The sequence below is a fragment of the Anser cygnoides genome, chromosome 4 (assembly GCF_040182565.1).
Source record: "Anser cygnoides isolate HZ-2024a breed goose chromosome 4, Taihu_goose_T2T_genome, whole genome shotgun sequence".
NCBI lineage: Eukaryota > Metazoa > Chordata > Aves > Anseriformes > Anatidae > Anser > Anser cygnoides.
In genome coordinates, this window is record NC_089876.1 from 13,858,686 (window position 1) to 13,871,938 (window position 13,253).

General features: G+C 38.2%; 1 protein-coding gene across 5 annotated transcripts in view; it reads right to left on the reverse strand.

Moving 5' to 3' along the window:
- Positions 1 to 6,268: 6,268 nt before the first annotated feature.
- The window catches only part of SLC2A9 (solute carrier family 2 member 9), a 130,650-nt gene continuing 123,665 nt past the window's right edge, over positions 6,269 to 13,253 (reverse strand). For all 5 annotated transcript variants that reach the window (XM_066995643.1, XM_048046685.2, XM_013179956.3 and 2 more), the window contains one exon: positions 6,269 to 8,054. In XM_066995643.1, the coding sequence (XP_066851744.1) occupies positions 7,797 to 8,054 (258 nt within the window). In that variant the 3' untranslated portion in view covers positions 6,269 to 7,796. The remainder of the gene's footprint in view (positions 8,055 to 13,253) is intronic.

A 13,253-nucleotide genomic window follows, 5' to 3' on the forward strand; every position in this document is an offset into this window, starting at 1 on the left:
AAACCTTATTGCTCTTTACAACTACCAAGGAGGTTGTGGGGAGCTGGGGGTTGTCCTCTTCTCACAGATAACTAGTGATAGGACTAGAGGGAATGGCCTCAAGTTGTGCCAGGAGAGGTTTAGGTTGGAAATTAGGAGACATTTCTTCTCAGAAAGAGCAATCGGGCATTGGAACAGGTTGCCCAGGGAAGTGGTGGAGTCACCGTCCCTGGGGGTGTTTAAGGAAAGGGTGGACGTGGTGCTTAGGGAAATGGTTTATAGTGGGTGATATTGGTGGTAGGTGGATGGTTGGACCAGATGATCTTGGAGGTCTTTTCCAACCTTAATGATTCTGTGATTCTGTGATTGGAGATCATCCAAAGGAAGGCTAAAAACATGGTGAAGGGTCGAGAGGGAAAGACCTATGAGGAGCAGCTGAGGTCCCTTGGTTTGTTCAGCCCAGAGCAGAGCAGGCTGAGGGGAGGCCTCATGGCGGCCTGCAGCTCCCTCACGAGGGGAGCGGAGGGGCAGGCGCTGAGCTCTGCTCTCTGGGGACAGCGACAGGACCCGAGGGAACGGCATGGAGCTGGGACAGGGGAGGGTCAGGCTGGGTGTTAGGGAAAGGTTCTGCACCCAGAGGGTGGTCATGCACTGGAACAGGCTCTGCAGGGCAGTGGTCACGGCACTGAGCCTGCTGCAGTTCAAGAAGCATTTGGACAATGCTCTCAGACATAAGGGTCTGATTTTTGGGTGGTCCTGTGTGGAGCCAGGAGTTGGACTTGATGGTCCTAATGGGTCCCTTCCAACTGAGGATATTTTATGATTCTATGATTCTGTGATCTTTCATTTGAAAAAAAAAAAAAAAAGGAAAAAAAGAAAAAAAAAGAAAAAAAAGAAAAAAAAGGAAGAAAAAGAAATGTCTTTGCCTTCAAAAATCATATTTTTAAAGTAGTTCCGAGTAACTTAATGACAGTGAAAGCATGTATGATGTGTTACAATTTTCTGTCACTTCCAAATTTGAAAAAAAAATTGTCTTAGAACTGTGAACAATTTTGCTTTCCAGAGTGATCATCTCTTCATCACCTCCTACATCCCACGTGCCAACATCACCCACTTCATTTGGACTTCATTTCCTCAGCCCATTAGTTTGTACCACAAGGCTCACCCCTTTTCGCAATATAGTTTGAGAACATCTAAAAGATGACTTATTAGCTTTTTAAAATTTTAAATAATCCAACCCAGCTGTCACAGAAAATACACAAACTTGCCAGACATGCTGATTCTCTTCCTCCTATTGCTTTGTTGTTCTATTTTTATTCTGTCTTACTAACACCCATTTCTAAACCTTATTAGCCAATGTGAATGATCAAAAGAGGCTGAAACTTGTACCATATAACAGCTTTGCAAAGCTGAGTTAATAAAATTCAGTAAAGCTTCTAAAAAGAGCAAAGAAAGTTCAGCACACAATTTCCCAGTGATCATCGCTAGGCATAACGTTCCAATTTACATCTGAAAAGCTCCCTTGTATGGAGAAAACTTAGGGGTTTTGGTATTTTTCTGGAGGACTGTGAGTCTGATTTCTTTTTTTTTTTTTTTTCCTAGTAGTGTTTGGATTTCCCCAATTCTACTGTATTTTAGGTCAGTTCATAGTTCTCACTGCAACCTCTAAAATTATGATAGCATGACTGAGCAATGATCCACATAGAGCATTGTCTTGACTACGTAAGTTATCTGTATATTACAAAAGAAGGTGAAATAATGATGTAATGGCCAATTATAGACTACCTAGCTTCTTAGAGTAATTTTATATCTCCTATTAGCTGTAGCCTTTTGCTTTTTTTTATTTCTCTTGCTTAATTTAAATTGGAATGTTACCATAAATTTAAATATCTAATCCTAAAACGTTAATTAATTCTAATTTGTGCAAATGAATTCTACAGTTTTAGTTATGCTTTTTAAAAACTTTCCATTAGTTTCCAATTTATTTTTAATTGCTCACTGAATAGGTCCTAAACCATGTACTGTAAAAACAAGCAATCTGTCTTGCATTGTTTCCCTCAAACATTTCATCTTCTTAACCTTTTTAACTTTCATTTTCCATTAGAAAACATCCAATAATTATCACTTGCCTCCTCCAATGCCCCTTTTCGGAGAAGGGGACCAGACTTGTAATATTACTTTTTTTGTGTGTGATTTCTTATTGCTATTCCTTTGTCCCTTTGTTTTCTTTGATTACTGGTGCAAACTGAGCAGCAGTTTCAACATCAGATCAGAGTGATACCTGAGAATCCTTTCTGTATGTTTTATATAAATTCACTAGATACTGGAAGAGTATATTTGGCTTAGCCCAGACTATGCACATGTGAATACATCTTGGTGCTTGAGAGACTTGGATACAAATCTATTCTGCAGTTGCATAAAAAGAGTTTTAATGTTTTCCTTTGATACTTTAAAAGAAAACTCAGTCCTTACTACTAAGGATAACTTTTCTATTCATAAATTAATCTTGAAGCATATTTGACAAAAAAAAAATTGGTTCTCTCACTACGTTAGCAATTATTTGAGCATCAAACTCTTTGAACTCATCTCTGCAAGTGTCAGCCTCTAAGGAAAGTTGTATTTATAATTTTTATAATCTTTGTCATGCTTGTTTTTCCTAAGAAACTACTGCTTTCTTGTTTTCAAATATGAACTGTAAAAATATTTATATAATTGAGTGGAAAAAATCAGAAACAAAAGGTGGAACAAATTTAAAGAGGTGAGCATTGCATTTAGCTTGACTGATTCTTTAACTGAGAAATCCAGGAGAATATAACACAAAAATCAATGTCTCTGTATGGCAGCTTACAAAACAGCAGACAAATTATCTCTTACTCCTACAAGGTCATGCTTTTATAATGTACCGTGTTTCAGGGGGCCTGATGGGTTTATATATATATGTGTGTGTGTGTATATATATATATATATAAACTTTTAAGAATTACCTTAAGACAACAACAAACTCCAGCAACCTCGTGCTTTGCACTGTTCTTTACTGTATTAACTAGACTACTCAAGCTCCCACTTAAAAGAAAAAACACACACAAAAAACCACCACCACCACCACACAAACTCAGAAAAGCATCAGATTGATGTTTTTACAGTGTTTGAATAATTATGGTATTTTTTCCTAGATTGAAAAAGCAAGCCATCAGTTTACCATCTAAAGAAAACAAAAATCTGTAATCTAAAGAAAACAAAAATCTGTAAAATTCCTAAGCTTATCTTTTATGTACATCATGGCTTGCTTTGGTGCATTTGTACAGTTGAGGCCACTCAAAGAGACTTCTGTAGACTTCATTAATCACTGGATAAAAGCCTCTTGGAAGCTTTTCTTCTATGCCTTTAAAAAATATGGTTTAAAAAATCCATGGTTTAAAAGCATTTAACTGAAGTGCTGTTTTAGTAGAAACATGTCAATAAGGAGCTTGATCATCGACTCCCTGTATTTCTCTTAGGCTACAGCAAATATGAGGTTAATGCAGTTTAGCTTATAAGAAAGAGGGTTGTAGTGACTCAGGTTATGCATGATTGCTTAGTGAACTATGATAACTCGGTTACAAGCACAAGTACCAAGCCTTTGCCATGAAATTCATGTCTTCACAGGGTTCACTCTGAAATATTGTTCGCAGAGGGTGCAGAACTTGACTTGTTAACAGCTGGAATATTTTCATTTGCAAACCTGCTTCACTTTTTAGGTCTATATAGTTAAGGTTTTTAGATTGCATCTAAACTGCATTTTCTGGAGTCAGACTGAAAGAAAAACATGGCAGGCGTCTCCTAAGCATGTTTTTACTCTGATTTGTTCTTCTGGCTGTGAGAGGTGATGGGAACTGTAATAAAACTATTATTACATATTACTATTATATGGTGATCTCTGCAAGGAAAAGCACATAAAAACAGTCAAAAGAAAGAAATTAAATTTCAAAGGTTTTTTTTTCTCTCTCTCTTTTTTTTTTTTACTTTGAAGATGAAAATTGTCCCATATGGCTGAGATACTCACATCTTCCCCCACTAGAAAGCAGATCCTTGTGGAGTGAAAATTGGCTTAAGAACCTGAAGTATGAAATTCAATTTTTATACATATTTCAGATCTTGAGTTTTGCATATCTTTGTAGCAGAAATTCTCATTTGACTGAATTTCACATCAGAAAGTAGAGCTTTAGCAACTCAAAGTCACCCATAGCAAATGGCAACTTTCTGTAAAAAAGGCCCACTGGATCCAACAATTCTTATACAGTTATTACTACCTCTAGCCACTTTTAGTCATTTAATTCTCGCTGATGTCTTAATTTTTATTTCCACAGCCTATTATAAACATGAAAGAATGAAGCATGGAATCTCATTTGAGAAGCAAAATATAAATAATTCTTCACCAAATATACAGTTTCAGGGCTGATTTTCTTCCCTGTAACTCCCAACCAGCCAATGGAAGAGTCCAAAATTAGTTGGGTCATCCAAATGAAGCCTTGTACTGGGACATATAGAAAGCCCAGGGAGCTGTACAGTGAAACATGGACAGTTGTAGGGATTCAGATTTACCCAGAAGAAAACCTCTATCACTTGTTTAATTCCAAAGGTTTATTTTGCAGTCGTTGTGAGTGAACGTAATTGATCAAACACACACAACTCACTCGCAGTACTCGTACAAAGAAACACCATCTAGCAGTATCTCATTCAAATGTCACAAACAGGAGAACAGAACATGGCACCACACAGCACTCACTGACAAATACATGGGCTGCAGACAATTTGACACATTCAACAAGAAAACCAAATGATACATCAGTGATATTGTCCATTTTGCCCTCTCATTGCTGGAGAAGCCATAGCAGCATAACAATGGTGGAAAAAAAAAAAAAAAGAAAAAGAAAAAAAGGAAAAAAAATTACTGAACAACTTCAAGAGAAATACAAAACTCTCATTAGGGTCACAGGTGAGAATTTATGCAGTACCTGCACATTTGCAGCTTCCTCAGAAACTTCCACAACCCAAGGCAGAGGAGACTGCAGCCACCTTCCCTAACCAGTGAGCAAAGCATCTGCACAAATACACATTTGGAGACTGGAATTGTTTTTAACCTGAACTATGGGCTGGAGCAAATGGCAGAAGAGATGTGCAGCCACAGTCCATGGTGCTCTCGGTCTGCAGCTGCACAGAAAGTGCGTATCTGGAGTGTGCCTGTCTCTGGTATGGCAAGAGATGGGCAAATGGGGCACAGCCCCCTGCTGTTAATACTGTACAAGCCCCTGAGCAGCAATAGGAAATTCTGCAGAACCACCCCTTTACCAACACATTTTGAGCTGGGCTCCTAATGCAACTGGAAGCAATTGTAAGATGATTTTATCTTGTCATGGAAGTCCAATTGAAATACTGTATCAGGCCAAGATATTTTATCAAAGTTACTTGATATCAACATTATCAACAAGTAATGCCTGTAATGTACATCAATGAACATCACTTAGTGCTAAATTCTCCTAATTATAATAATGGATTCCAATCCTGCCACCTTGACTCAATCAGATCACAATATATTATGTTAGTAGCCCTAGTTGCAAAGTAATTTTCAGTCTGAATGAGAGAGTCTGAACTTGCCAGTCTTGCCCTACAGGCAGAAGAGGAAGAATTTATTCTTGAAATGGTCTGGAGGGGTGGTATTCAAGCTCTTTTTTTACATAGCCACCCACTTAACAAGCTCATGTAACACATGGACTAAGCAACTAAAGCCACTGAAAGGTGACATGTCCATTTGCTACATATACAATTTTAGAAGTGGTTATTGAAGACAACTTTCTTCAGTTTTCTTCCATAGTATTTGATTAGTTTCTATATCTGATTATCAATTGGTATTGTCCTGATTTACTGTTTCTTAAGAATAGCACCAATATCATAAATCTGAATCTTCATTCTTAATTCTTTTCCTTGTATGTATCTTTTTTTTTTTTTTATTTTTAATCTTACTTGTTTATGTACCTCTGTCACAGTAAAATAGCTGAAATCCAGGCATAAAGTCTCAGATCAATTTTTCTTCTATTACCTGGTAGTGAAATTGCCCTATTATATAATCTGTGTTGTCAGCTTACAATGTGTGTAGTAAATAAGCCACAAATAAATAAATCACAGTATAACCTATACAACATTTAGTAGTAATAGCTGAACATCAGGACCTCTGATTTTAATTTACAGTATAAAACAAAACATTAAGCAGCTCGTCAGTCGGGGAAATCTGAACAAAACAAGTACTGGAAAGTAATTTTCCATTTTTATATATGTGAATATATGTATAGTCATATATACATTTATATTTTGAATATATATGAGTATATATGTGAATATATATATATTTAAAAATTCACAAATTTCTGCATTACTATATGTTACTTCTGGAAGCAGCTCATTCCACCTAAATGCAGCACTAGCTTCTTTGCCTTACTCCTTACTGACAGCAGCTGTAAGACTTACTGACTTTTCACAGAAAACAACAGTTATCTATTGAATTTAAAAGTGCTTATTACCCCCCTCAGCATCCAGGTACCTAGAAGAGTCAAGAAAAACCATTATCATAATTACAAACTGGAAAGATGATGTTCATTAAAAATATCCCAAATATAAGGGAATGGATCACCTAACACCAGGCAGCCCGCTGAGTCTTGCTATCGTGAAATTAAGCAGACCTTGAGGACAGTTTTACAATGCATTAAATAGCTTAGAAACTTATAAACATGAACAAGGTCCAGAGCTTCAGGATCTAATGCCCAAATGAAAATTAGTGTTCAAATAAGAAATAGGTATCCAAGTTCCTTTGGAAATCTGAGTGTTAAGAAACTACATTTATGGGGCCTCAGGGAAATTTTGGCTCCTAGGAGTTGTTTTAAAACAAGCTTGAAAAGAAAAGCCAAATTAAAAAAAAAAATTGAAAAGAAAAACAAAAACCCTTGGGAAACATGGTGTTTGATTTTTTTTTTTTTTTTACTGCTACATGCTATACATCAGAATTCTTTCACTTGACCATGAGGTTTAGCTTTTCTTTCATATTAAAGATTCTACAGCTATTCTTTTATATATATATAAATAATTTCCACAGAAATACAGTGCCAGCAAATCCAGAAACTACAGGCAGTTCTATTACTAGTTGATCAGGATTTGTGAGAGACATGAGGAAACTGATCGGGACCTGCAGCTCTCCATTTATGTGAAGCTGGGAGGTTTTTGGATGAAGCAATGGAAAGCCAAAATAGCTGGAAATGGACTCAGAGGTCAGGGGAGTGTCACCGGTCTTTGAAACACTCAGTCTCATGTACAACTTTAACGACACATTGGAAAACGTGGAGAAATGCAAGCTGGTCCCATTTCAGGTTTGCTTGCATTGATTCCCAGCAGCCCGAACTCTGCAGGGATCACTTCCCTTTCATCTCCTGCCAAGTGCACACACACCCCACTGTTACCACACAGCTGTGCTCGGCCAAATTCTGCTCCCCAAGGCCAATTTGCTTCTCCAAGTCTATATTGCCCACCCCTGTCGCCATACCACCTATTTTGCAGGTGCCCAAGAAAACTTTGGCTCTTATTTATTTAACCAGCTGCTGCTACTCCCGCCTCCCACTTCCTCTACACTCACCCTAGCTGCTAACGAATTCACCAGTACTCACTTAAAAACGTATTCAAGGAGGAAGCAGTTCATGCTGTCACATTAAAAATACAAGTTGTGCACTGCTATAAACATACTGAATGAAAAGAACATGTTTTCCCCCAGTCCCCCCGAAAGAACATCCTTGTTTTTACACGATTCCTTTTTTGGTTTCCCCATTGTCCACCGAAGAAGTGAAGTTTGATTCTTGCTCTGCACTTGATTTCCTCTCTCCTGAGTAGTGGTTCACTTCTTGCATTTCTAAAGAGACCTTATTCCTTTTCGCAAATGCTTGGCTGATCTCATTGAGTGTCTTGTTTTTTGTTTCAGGCAGGACAAAAAACAGGTAGGTGGCCCCTGCGAAGCAGATGGCAGCAAACACTAGGAAGCAGTAGGTCTGTAAACCACTCTGTGAACAGAAAGCAAAGGAGATACGGTCATTGCATACAGTAAGGGGACAAAACTCAGAAGAAAAGCGACATCAGAAATGACTTGAAGGAAAAAGCGGGTGGCATGGCACAATTTTTTAAGCAAGTACAGTGAGTGCTGGCATTCATTGCAAGTCACAGTGCCTTAGAAGTTCATAAAAATGCATGAATCTTCAGCTCTTCCAACACTGCCAGTGGCCCATAGACAGAGAAGCAGGCTCCTGGCAGATGGGTGCGGATCTGCAATCTGGGTGGCGCTGGGAGACACCAGAGGGGGTCCAGGCACGAAGGAAGCAGGTGGAAGCAGGACTGCTTCTGTCTGCACAGCTTAACCAAGCCTTGCACACATGCGGTGTTGCTGGAGATGAGGCAGGTTTTCCACCGGGTTATTCTGAATACTGCCTCTCCATTTCTAGGTACAAAAAAGGAGGCATGCTTTTGCAATATCATGTGCCTGTACATGACACATGAGAAACCTGTCATAGCCAGAAGCATCTGTATCACAGTTGTTACAAGCTTTGAGATTTGCAAAATAAATGAGGGGAAAAAAAACAAATGGCAGACATTAGTGTACTTTCGAAGGTTACAGGAACTTACAGCAGGAAAAAAACAAACAAAGAAAAAAATACCACAAAATATATTTCTTTCATGCTAGAGACTAGTGCAAGAATTACTTTCCCCAACTTTCGAGGAAAGTCAAAGGGTCCAGGATCCCCATAAGATTTTTTGACCTTCTGCCTTCCTCTATTGATTTACCTCACTATGTGTCCTTAAAACCAGTGAACATTTTTGACTTGCTTTTATTAACAAGGCTAAAGTTAGCAAAAAGTGGCACCTCTATCTCCACAAATAAGACAATCTTTCCGTGGTGCCATGCATGAGGTCATGAATACAAGGAGAAATGGATGTCTCAGATGTAAAATGAGGTTTTCCAAGGCAGGGGCTACCCTAGGAATATCACCCATGATGGAGGAAACAGAAGACTGGTGAGGAGTACCAGGGCACTGGAAATAAGAATAAGTGAGCTACTTCTCCAGGCACGTCCACACGGAGCCGAGTCCCTTGCCATAAGCACCAGCCGCTGCCCCACCTTGTGAATCTTGCTCCTCCATCCTCCATGTGGAGATGAAGCACACCCAAAATCACCATGGGAAACCACAGCTCCTATTCAACATTTTTTAAAGCTTCCTTTGGCTGTGAGTTCCTTGGAGACACAGCTTTCTATACATACATATTTACAGTTGCCTTTAAATGTGTGCGTCTGAAACAATCCAGACAGGGCTAGAACACGACATAACACCAATTTTCCACAATTTTTCTAACATACTCCCATCATTGTCAGTTATCTCAGCTCTATACTGTAGGCTGGGTAAGGTCCCTGCTTGGGGGCTAAGGGTTTATAAAATTCCTAGGACTACTTTTATGTGTCACTTGCTCAATATATGCAAGTGAAACATAGAAATATATGCATCATATCTGGCATAGAAGAAGAACATGAAAGAAAAAAAACAAAACAAACAAACAAAAAACTTTTCTGCCATGGCTTTTTAATATTATGGCTGATAGCCAGCCTGCCTGGCCGCAATGTTTTCTGTGGATAATTCATTACCTTGTTCAGCCCTGCAATTCCTGACTGTAATAGCAAAAGCTGGAAAGCGCGTCTTCCGAAATACTGCCTATGGACTCTTGAAATCAACACTTTTTTTATTAAATCCTAGAAGCACGAATTCCTGAACAACCTGACAATCACAAACCAATGAGCATGGGTGATGAGGGGGAAAAAGATTCTGGGAAGGGAACTGATATGACTTTCAAGTTTATACAGAGGCAGAATCAAATGGATTTAGTAGACAGGAGAAAACAACTTCACAGTGCCTCATAAATCATTCTGTCATGTTAAGAATACAAATTTTGCATCGGGGTTTTCTGCATGTGAAATTGTTCAGTGGAATGGTAGGGCTCCAATCAGTAATCACATTTTTCCTTTTCTAAAATCTTTATTGAACTTTCTCCTTGATGAAAATGAACCATTAAAGCCTTGTTTGACTAAGCCTTGCCACCTGTGTATCTTGGTGGTACAGCCACAAGCTTTGTCCCTCCTTTCTCACTCCTGTTTATTTCTTTGCTGTCCATTATCTGAATTAGTGTTTATCTTCTTTGATCTGTTTCCTTAAACTTTTCATAATTGAACTGAGTTTATAGCTTATTTTCAGTTATTTTACATCACATATTTACATGTATTGGTAATTTACATTTACATTGTGTATTAACATTTATTGGTAATAAACTTGACGTCTTTAATTTCTGCAGATCCCTTTAGATATAGCCCTCCAAGGGCCTCCAGATGAAGTTCCACAGAGAATAAGCTAAAAATTATCTTTTCTTATAAATTCTACAAATGAGCTTTGCAGGAAGAGACCAAGACTTTGTAGTCCTTGTATTAAGCAGGATTATCACAATGGAGCCCTAATTCCTGGACAGGAACACCGCAGGGCAATCACAAAATGCCTTTTTCTCACCAGCTAGTCTTCAGTCATAATATTTCTTTAAAGCTGGTTATCATTTTACACACCCAGAAAAGAGAAACACTTATATTCGTAAGCCTTTTGTACCTCATTCAGAATTCAGCTAATATCACCTGAACCTGTATTCAGCACAGAAGAATGTGAAATAAATTACTCATTATAAGCATGAAATCTTCTATCTGTACTGCACACTGATAAAGGATGTAGAACAGAAGTACAAGATAAAGCAGAAGGAAAATGTCAAATCCTGCATCCTAACTCAAAAGAAACCCTTAATGGGACCTGGGTGGGGTAAAGCTCAGACTAGATTTTTAATTCACTTTTATCTGTTTCTGACATATTCTGAATTGATTGGTGCCAGAGTGGGGGGATCAATGAATGGATTGGCCACAGCATATCTGATGTGCCTATCAAGTGCTGCGGAAGGCAGGATTATGTGCTGGGAGAAGGGTGAGTTACTGAATGATGGGTACTACAAAAAAGGTACCGATGGATAGATCTGACTGGAAAATGTATCTATGTTTTTGTTCCATGAAACTTCTGAACTTTCTCTTAATTGTATTATGTATATTATGTACTATTCATATTATTCTGATTAAACTTGTACCTCCAGTGTATTTCTTGACATCTATAATCTCCCAGTCCAGTCTGTCTTTTCTGTTATATTCCTTCCAACTAGACAAGATATCTACAGAGACTGCAGCTGCCACCGTAGGACTAAAAGCCCCAGATTTTCCTCAGTCTGAAACAGAGGTCTAATGGGATGGTGTGGGAGTAAAAAGCTGAGGAACAACTTCAGTTAAAATCTTTGGTGGCCATGCAAAGCACAGACACACTGCAACACCATGTACTCCGTTACAGAGGTGTTGTGTTCCTCATCTTCCAACACCAGGCAGACTTACCAGAGTTACCAAAATATTTCTTCAGCAATACCTGGTCAGGCTTTTACATACAAGGTTGGAAACCAAAAGGTTAGATGGAAAAAAAACAAACCACAACAATAGTCCTTGAAGGACCAGGCTGTCTGCAGGTTACTGAAGGTTACCTGCCCTCCCAGGCTCCTGGCAGAGGGTTCGATGACAGCAAATATGCTTATTGCTGCAGTCTCTCCAGGAAAGCACCTGTTACATGCAGCTTCTTTCTAGTTAGTCAGCAGGCTACTAAATCCTCTCCAAGGCAGGATTTACACTGGGTTTTTAAAGTCCAGTGAGGGCAACTGACACATGGGATATTTGAAAGTTGACCATAAACTTTTAAACTTATCACCTTCTATTTTTGTATCAGCTTTCTAAGAAGGGTGTTTAAAACATAATATTTCTATAAATGTGCTGCCTTGAATTACTCATTTTTATCTTCTCTGAATTTCTGCAGCTGGTCAAGGCTCTGAATTTGCTGAAAAGTGGAAAACCAGGAAACAATTCACTTAACACATGCACTTGATTACCACAAAAAGGAATCAAAGTCAAAGCACTTAGGTAATTCTCCCAAATCAGATAATGAAAATGGGAAAATAGATATTCTAGGCTTCCCTAGAGTCTTACACTAAGACTTGCTGCTGTTACATTTGTTTTCTTATTTCCTTTTGTAGTTCACTATAAGGAAGTCAATGACATAATCATTTTGTATTTCTTCTCTAAAAGTTCTATGGGAAGGGAAAAAAAAAAAAAAGGAGAGATTCCTGCAGTACAGCTTTAAGCAGATGACAGATGAATCCCTTTACCTTCTCCGCCTCTACAATTTCCACTTGCAGTGTCACAGCCCCTTTGGCACTGGCAATGGATGCCTGCATTTGGAGGTTACCATGAAGTTTAGAGTCACTAGATATGGGTCAAATTGGATTTTTGAAGTGATGATGTCAAATAATGAGGGTTAGATGTCTTACTAAAAAGATCAGCAGCAGAACAGTTATTCACGTAGACATTTGACTTTGTTTGCTTTGCTTCAAATTTGTGTAACCCACTGAAACAAATGGATGAAAGAATATGTGTCCTTTGTCCTTCTTCAGATTCAGGCATAATTTAAGGTCCTACTGAAGGTGCAGGACAAGGAACAAGGACAGAGCACTAAAATATAGCACATTAAATGGATTTCTTAAGTAAAAAATAGAGCAATTTTCAAAGGCATGAACTACAACTTCAACCCTAACCCTCACACTTTTATTACCTCCTCAAAAAGTTAACACAATTAATTATGAGCTTTTTTTTTTTTTTTTAATTTAACCTCCTGATAGCCTACGTTTCATTTCATTTCATCTTTGAGGGAACTTCAGCTACTTCCCTAAGTACAGATACACTTTAAATACCAGTTACTTTAAATACCAGATGTGCATGCAAAAATTTAAATTAGCTTGATTGAGGGAACCATATATAGACTTCTGTGCATACCTTTGCTATTTAAATTTTTGCGTAATAGAAAAAGTCATCAAGTAGTATCACACATTAATGAAATAAGGAAAACCCAAAGAAAATCATGCTGGGTAAACGAATTTCAATGTATGAGAGGAAAAATCTTGAGTGTAAAAATAAGGAAGAAAAAGAGCAGAAGTGCAAGAGAGCCTCCAGTAAAATGTATAGCAACTCAGAAGTACTACCTCACAGGGGAAAATAAATTAGTTTCTGAAAAGGTCAAAATTAACACACATGTAGGTCTTTCCAT